At 56.8% G+C, this 7,500-nt stretch overlaps 1 protein-coding gene and 2 long non-coding RNA genes across 3 annotated transcripts in view; all 3 read right to left on the bottom strand.

Annotated features, from left to right (window-relative positions):
* LOC129843295 (UDP-glucose 6-dehydrogenase-like) overlaps window positions 1–7,500 on the bottom strand; it is a 34,499-nt gene that overhangs the window by 14,781 nt on the left and 12,218 nt on the right. The window contains exon 5 of the mRNA XM_055911918.1: window positions 2,107–2,322. Coding sequence (XP_055767893.1) covers window positions 2,107–2,322 — 216 coding nt within the window. The remainder of the gene's footprint in view (window positions 1–2,106; window positions 2,323–7,500) is intronic.
* LOC129843292 (uncharacterized) lies at window positions 3,322–4,275 on the bottom strand. Its single transcript, XR_008757806.1, has 3 exons — window positions 3,871–4,275; window positions 3,625–3,831; window positions 3,322–3,536 (listed from the first exon to the last, which is right to left on the bottom strand). It is a non-coding gene; the product is annotated as an uncharacterized LOC129843292 (long non-coding RNA).
* On the bottom strand, window positions 6,420–7,294 carry LOC129843293 (uncharacterized). Its single transcript, XR_008757807.1, has 3 exons — window positions 7,264–7,294; window positions 6,616–7,218; window positions 6,420–6,492 (listed from the first exon to the last, which is right to left on the bottom strand). It is a non-coding gene; the product is annotated as an uncharacterized LOC129843293 (long non-coding RNA).

Genomic DNA, 7,500 nt, shown 5'->3' on the forward strand with positions numbered 1-7,500 from the left:
GAGAGAGACAGCGACCCCCCCCCCTCCAGACGTACCAGTTAATCCCAGCAGACTGTAGTCAGAGAGAGACAGCGACCCCCCCCCCCCCCCCAGACGTACCAGTTAATCCCAGCAGACTGTAGTCAGAGAGAGACAGCGACCCCCCCCCCCCCCCCCAGACGTACCAGTTAATCCCCAGCAGACTGTAGTCAGAGAGAGACAGCGACCCCCCCCCCCCCAGATGTACCAGTTAATCCCAGCAGACTGTAGTCAGAGAAAGACAGCGACCCCCCCAGACGTACCAGTTAATCCCAGCAGACTGTAGTCAGAGAGAGACAGCGACCCCCCCCCCCCCCCCAGACGTACCAGTTAATCCCAGCAGACTGTAGTCAGAGAGAGACAGCGACCCCCCCCCCCCCCCCCAGACGTACCAGTTAATCCCAGCAGACTGTAGTCAGAGAGAGACAGCGACCCCCCCCCCCCCCAGACGTACCAGTTAATCCCAGCAGACTGTGGTCAGAGAGAGACAGCGACCCCCCCCCCCCCAGACGTACCAGTTAATCCCAGCAGACTGTAGTCAGAGAGAGACAGCGAACCCCCCCTCCAGACGTACCAGTTAATCCCAGCAGACTGTAGTCAGAGAGAGACAGCGACCCCCCCCCCCCCCCCCCCCCCCCCCAGACGTACCAGTTAATCCCAGCAGACTGTAGTCAGAGAGAGACAGCGACCCCCCCCCCCCCCCAGACGTACCAGTTAATCCCAGCAGACTGTAGTCAGAGAGAGACCCCCCCCCCCAGACGTACCAGTTCATCCCAGCAGACTGTAGTCAGAGAGAGACAGCACCCCCCCCCCCCAGACGTACCAGTTAATCCCAGCAGACTGTAGTCAGAGAGAGACAGCGAACCCCCCCCCCAGACGTACCAGTTAATCCCAGCAGACTGTAGTCAGAGAGAGACAGCGACCCCCCCCCCCCCCCAGACGTACCAGTTAATCCCAGCAGACTGTAGACAGAGAGAGACAGCGACCCCCCCAGACGTACCAGTTAATCCCAGCAGACTGTAGTCAGAGAGAGACAGCGACCCCCCCCAGACGTACCAGTTAATCCCAGCAGACTGTAGTCAGAGAGAGACAGCGACCCCCCCCCCCCGCCAGACGTACCAGTTAATCCCAGCAGACTGTAGTCAGAGAGAGACAGCCCCCCCCCCCAGACGTACCAGTTAATCCCAGCAGACTGTAGTTAGAGAGAGACAGCGACCCCCCCTCCCAGACGTACCAGTTAATCCCAGCAGACTGTAGTTAGAGAGAGACAGCGACCCCCCCTCCCAGACGTACCAGTTAATCCCAGCAGACTGTAGTCAGAGACCCCCCCTCCCCCAGACGTACCAGTTAATCCCAGCAGACTGTAGTCAGAGACAGCGACCCCCCCCCCCCCCAGACGTACCAGTTAATCCCAGCAGACTGTAGTCAGAGAGAGACCCCCCCCCCCAGGCGTACCAGTTAATCCCAGCAGACTGTAGTCAGAGAGAGACAGCGACCCCCCCCCCAGACGTACCAGTTAATCCCAGCAGACTGTAGTCAGAGAGAGACAGCGACCCCCCCCCCCCCCCAGACGTACCAGTTAATCCCAGCAGACTGTAGTCAGAGAGAGACAGCGACCCCCCCCCCCCAGACGTACCAGTTAATCCCAGCAGACTGTAGACAGAGAGAGACAGCGACCCCCCCCCCCCCAGACGTACCAGTTAATCCCAGCAGACTGTAGTCAGAGAGAGACAGCGACCCCCCCCCTCCAGACGTACCAGTTAATCCCAGCAGACTGTAGTCAGAGAGAGACAGCGACCCCCCCCCAGACGTACCAGTTAATCCCAGCAGACTGTAGACAGAGAGAGACAGCGACCCCCCCCCCCCCCCAGACGTACCAGTTAATCCCAGCAGACTGTAGACTGAGAGAGACAGCGACCCCCCCCAGACGTACCAGTTAATCCCAGCAGACTGTAGTCAGAGAGAGACAGTGACCCCCCCCCAGACGTACCAGTTAATCCCAGCAGACTGTAGACAGAGAGAGACAGCGACCCCCCCCCAGACGTACCAGTTAATCCCAGCAGACTGTAGTCAGAGAGAGACAGTGACCCCCCCCCCCAGACGTACCAGTTTGGAGAGTTCTGAGGACCAGGTGTTGGTGGTGATGATGCGGGTCTTGGGGACCCAACGTTCGTAGACGTCACACAGAGCCCTGATCGCCCTCTGACCCTCCGCCGTCTCGTCTCCTCCAATCAGGACGCGGTCTGGCTCCTTCAGGTCACGCACCGCCGTACCCTCCGCCAGGAACTCTGGGTTGGACAGCACCTACACACACACACAGACACAGAGAGATATAAACACACACACACACACACACACAGCGATATAAACACACACACACACACACAGACACACACACACAGACACACACACACACACACACAGAGATATAAACACACACACACACACAGAGATATAAACACACACACACACACAGAGATATAAACACACACACAGAAACCCAGGTTTGGTGGTGTGTGTAGCTCCTCCTACCTGCAGGTTGAGGTTGGGTTTGGTGGTGTGTGTAGCTCCTCCTACCTGCAGGTTGGGTTTGGTGGTGTGTAGCTCCTCCTACCTGCAGGTTGAGGTTGGGTTTGGTGGTGTGTGTAGCTCCTCCTACCTGCAGGTTGAGGTTGGGTTTGGTGGTGTGTGTAGCTCCTCCTACCTGCAGGTTGAGGTTGGGTTTGGTGTGTAGCTCCTCCTACCTGCAGGTTGAGGTTGGGTTTGGTGGTGTGTGTAGCTCCTCCTACCTGCAGGTTGAGGTAGGGTTTGGTGGTGTGTAGCTCCTCCTACCTGCAGGTTGGGTTTGGTGGTGTGTAGCTCCTCCTACCTGCAGGTTGAGGTTGGGTTTGGTGGTGTGTAGCTCCTCCTACCTGCAGGTTGGGTTTGGTGGTGTGTGTAGCTCCTCCTACCTGCAGGTTGAGGTTGGGTTTGGTGGTGTGTGTAGCTCCTCCTACCTGCAGGTTGAGGTTGGGTTTGGTGGTGTGTAGCTCCTCCTACCTGCAGGTTGAGGTTGGGTTTGGTGGTGTGTAGCTCCTCCTACCTGCAGGTTGAGGTTGGGTTTGGTGGTGTGTAGCTCCTCCTACCTGCAGGTTGAGGTGGGGTTTGGTGGTGTGTGTAGCTCCTCCTACCTGCAGGTGGGGTTTGGTGGTGTGTGTAGCTCCTCCTACCTGCAGGTTGAGGTTGGGTTTGGTGGTGTGTGTAGCTCCTCCTACCTGCAGGTTGAGGTTGGGTTTGGTGGTGTGTAGCTCCTCCTACCTGCAGGTTGAGGTTGGGTTTGGTGGTGTGTAGCTCCTCCTACCTGCATGTTGAGGTTGGGTTTGGTGGTGTGTGTAGCTCCTCCTACCTGCAGGTTGAGGTAGGGTTTGGTGGTGTGTGTAGCTCCTCCTACCTGCAGGTTGAGGTTGGGTTTGGTGGTGTGTGTAGCTCCTCCTACCTGCAGGTTGAGGTTGGGTTTGGTGGTGTGTAGCTCCTCCTACCTGCAGGTTGAGGTTGGGTTTGGTGGTGTGTAGCTCCTCCTACCTGCATGTTGAGGTTGGGTTTGGTGGTGTGTGTAGCTCCTCCTACCTGCAGGTTGAGGTAGGGTTTGGTGGTGTGTGTAGCTCCTCCTACCTGCAGGTTGGGTTTGGTTGTGTGTGTAGCTCCTCCTACCTGCAGGTTGGGTTTGGTGGTGTGTGTAGCTCCTCCTACCTGCAGGTTGAGGTTGGGTTTGGTGGTGTGTGTAGCTCCTCCTACCTGCAGGTTGGGTTTGGTGGTGTGTGTAGCTCCTCCTACCTGCAGGTTGGGTTTGGTTGTGTGTGTAGCTCCTCCTACCTGCAGGTTGGGTTTGGTGGTGTGTGTAGCTCCTCCTACCTGCAGGTTGAGGTTGGGTTTGGTGGTGTGTGTAGCTCCTCCTACCTGCAGGTTGAGGTGGGGTTTGGTGGTGTGTGTAGCTCCTCCTACCTGCAGGTTGGGTTTGGTGGTGTGTAGCTCCTCCTACCTGCAGGTTGAGGTTGGGTTTGGTGGTGTGTGTAGCTCCTCCTACCTGCAGGTTGAGGTTGGGTTTGGTGGTGTGTGTAGCTCCTCCTACCTGCAGGTTGAGGTTGGGTTTGGTGGTGTGTGTAGCTCCTCCTACGTGCAGGTTGAGGTAGGGTTTGGTGGTGTGTAGCTCCTCCTACCTGCAGGTTGAGGTGGGGTATGGTGGTGTGTAGCTCCTCCTACCTGCAGGTTGAGGTTGGGTTTGGTGGTGTGTAGCTCCTCCTACCTGCAGGTTGAGGTGGGGTTTGGTGGTGTGTGTAGCTCCTCCTACCTGCAGGTTGAGGTTGGGTTTGGTGGTGTGTAGCTCCTCCTACCTGCAGGTTGAGGTTGGGTTTGGTGGTGTGTGTAGCTCCTCCTACCTGCAGGTTGGGTTTGGTGGTGTGTAGCTCCTCCTACCTGCAGGTTGAGGTTGGGTTTGGTGGTGTGTGTAGCTCCTCCTACCTGCAGGTTGAGGTTGGGTTTGGTGGTGTGTAGCTCCTCCTACCTGCAGGTTGAGGTGGGGTTTGGTGGTGTGTAGCTCCTCCTACCTGCAGGTTGGGTTTGGTGGTGTGTGTAGCTCCTCCTACCTGCAGGTTGAGGTTGGGTTTGGTGGTGTGTGTAGCTCCTCCTACCTGCAGGTTGGGTTTGGTGGTGTGTGTAGCTCCTCCTACCTGCAGGTTGAGGTTGGGTTTGGTGGTGTGTGTAGCTCCTCCTACCTGCAGGTTGAGGTTGGGTTTGGTGGTGTGTAGCTCCTCCTACCTGCAGGTTGAGGTTGGGTTTGGTGGTGTGTGTAGCTCCTCCTACCTGCAGGTTGGGTTTGGTGGTGTGTGTAGCTCCTCCTACCTGCAGGTTGGGTTTGGTGGTGTGTGTAGCTCCTCCTACCTGCAGGTTGAGGTTGGGTTTGGTGGTGTGTGTAGCTCCTCCTACCTGCAGGTTGGGTTTGGTGGTGTGTGTAGCTCCTCCTACCTGCAGGTTGGGTTTGGTGGTGTGTGTAGCTCCTCCTACCTGCAGGTTGGGTTTGGTGGTGTGTGTAGCTCCTCCTACCTGCAGGTTGAGGTGGGGTTTGGTGGTGTGTGTAGCTCCTCCTACCTGCAGGTTGAGGTTGGGTTTGGTGGTGTGTGTAGCTCCTCCTACCTGCAGGTTGAGGTTGGGTTTGGTGGTGTGTGTAGCTCCTCCTACCTGCAGGTTGAGGTTGGGTTTGGTGGTGTGTGTAGCTCCTCCTACCTGCAGGTTGAGGTAGGGTTTGGTGGTGTGTGTAGCTCCTCCTACCTGCAGGTTGGGTTTGGTTGTGTGTGTAGCTCCTCCTACCTGCAGGTTGGGTTTGGTGGTGTGTGTAGCTCCTCCTACCTGCAGGTTGAGGTTGGGTTTGGTGGTGTGTGTAGCTCCTCCTACCTGCAGGTTGAGGTTGGGTTTGGTGGTGTGTGTAGCTCCTCCTACCTGCAGGTTGGGTTTGGTTGTGTGTGTAGCTCCTCCTACCTGCAGGTTGGGTTTGGTGGTGTGTGTAGCTCCTCCTACCTGCAGGTTGAGGTTGGGTTTGGTGGTGTGTGTAGCTCCTCCTACCTGCAGGTTGGGTTTGGTGGTGTGTGTAGCTCCTCCTACCTGCAGGTTGAGGTTGGGTTTGGTGGTGTGTGTAGCTCCTCCTACCTGCAGGTTGAGGTTGGGTTTGGTGGTGTGTGTAGCTCCTCCTACCTGCAGGTTGAGGTTGGGTTTGGTGGTGTGTGTAGCTCCTCCTACGTGCAGGTTGAGGTTGGGTTTGGTGTGTAGCTCCTCCTACCTGCAGGTTGGGTTTGGTGGTGTGTGTTGCTCCTCCTACCTGCAGGTTGGGTTTGGTGGTGTGTGTAGCTCCTCCTACCTGCAGGTTGGGTTTGGTGGTGTGTGTAGCTCCTCCTACCTGCAGGTTGGGTTTGGTGGTGTGTAGCTCCTCCTACCTGCAGGTTGAGGTGGGGTTTGGTGGTGTGTGTAGCTCCTCCTACCTGCAGGTTGGGTTTGGTTGTGTGTGTAGCTCCTCCTACCTGCAGGTTGGGTTTGGTGGTGTGTGTAGCTCCTCCTACCTGCAGGTTGAGGTTGGGTTTGGTGGTGTGTGTAGCTCCTCCTACCTGCAGGTTGGGTTTGGTGGTGTGTGTAGCTCCTCCTACCTGCAGGTTGAGGTTGGGTTTGGTGGTGTGTGTAGCTCCTCCTACCTGCAGGTTGAGGTAGGGTTTGGTGGTGTGTGTAGCTCCTCCTACCTGCAGGTTGAGGTTGGGTTTGGTGTGTAGCTCCTCCTACCTGCAGGTTGAGGTTGGGTTTGGTGGTGTGTGTAGCTCCTCCTACCTGCAGGTTGAGGTTGGGTTTGGTGGTGTGTGTAGCTCCTCCTACCTGCAGGTTGAGGTTGGGTTTGGTGGTGTGTGTAGCTCCTCCTACCTGCAGGTTGGGTTTGGTGGTGTGTGTAGCTCCTCCTACCTGCAGGTTGAGGTTGGGTTTGGTGTGTAGCTCCTCCTACCTGCAGGTTGAGGTTGGGTTTGGTGTGTAGCTCCTCCTACCTGCAGGTTGAGGTAGGGTTTGGTGGTGTGTAGCTCCTCCTACCTGCAGGTTGAGGTGGGGTTTGGTGGTGTGTGTAGCTCCTCCTACCTGCAGGTTGAGGTAGGGTTTGGTGGTGTGTAGCTCCTCCTACCTGCAGGTTGAGGTTGGGTTTGGTGGTGTGTGTAGCTCCTCCTACCTAAAGGTTGGGTTTGGTGGTGTGTAGCTCCTCCTACCTGCAGGTTGAGGTGGGGTTTGGTGGTGTGTGTAGCTCCTCCTACCTGCAGGTTGAGGTTGGGTTTGGTGGTGTGTAGCTCCTCCTACCTGCAGGTTGAGGTTGGGTTTGGTGGTGTGTGTAGCTCCTCCTACCTGCAGGTTGAGGTTGGGTTTGGTGGTGTGTAGCTCCTCCTACCTGCAGATTGAGGTTGGGTTTGGTGTGTAGCTCCTCCTACCTGCAGGTTGAGGTTGGGTTTGGTGGTGTGTGTAGCTCCTCCTACCTGCAGGTTGGGTTTGGTGGTGTGTAGCTCCTCCTACCTGCAGGTTGAGGTTGGGTTTGGTGGTGTGTGTAGCTCCTCCTACCTGCAGGTTGAGGTTGGGTTTGGTGGTGTGTGTAGCTCCTCCTACCTGCAGGTTGAGGTTGGGTTTGGTGGTGTGTGTAGCTCCTCCTACCTGCAGGTTGAGGTGGGGTTTGGTGGTGTGTGTAGCTCCTCCTACCTGCAGGTTGAGGTAGGGTTTGGTGGTGTGTAGCTCCTCCTACCTGCAGGTTGAGGTAGGGTTTGGTGGTGTGTAGCTCCTCCTACCTGCAGGTTGAGGTGGGGTATGGTGGTGTGTAGCTCCTCCTACCTGCAGGTTGAGGTTGGGTTTGGTGGTGTGTAGCTCCTCCTACCTGCAGGTTGAGGTGGGGTTTGGTGGTGTGTGTAGCTCCTCCTACCTGCAGGTTGAGGTTGGGTT

Source organism: Salvelinus fontinalis, unplaced genomic scaffold (genome assembly GCF_029448725.1).
Source record: "Salvelinus fontinalis isolate EN_2023a unplaced genomic scaffold, ASM2944872v1 scaffold_0107, whole genome shotgun sequence".
NCBI lineage: Eukaryota > Metazoa > Chordata > Actinopteri > Salmoniformes > Salmonidae > Salvelinus > Salvelinus fontinalis.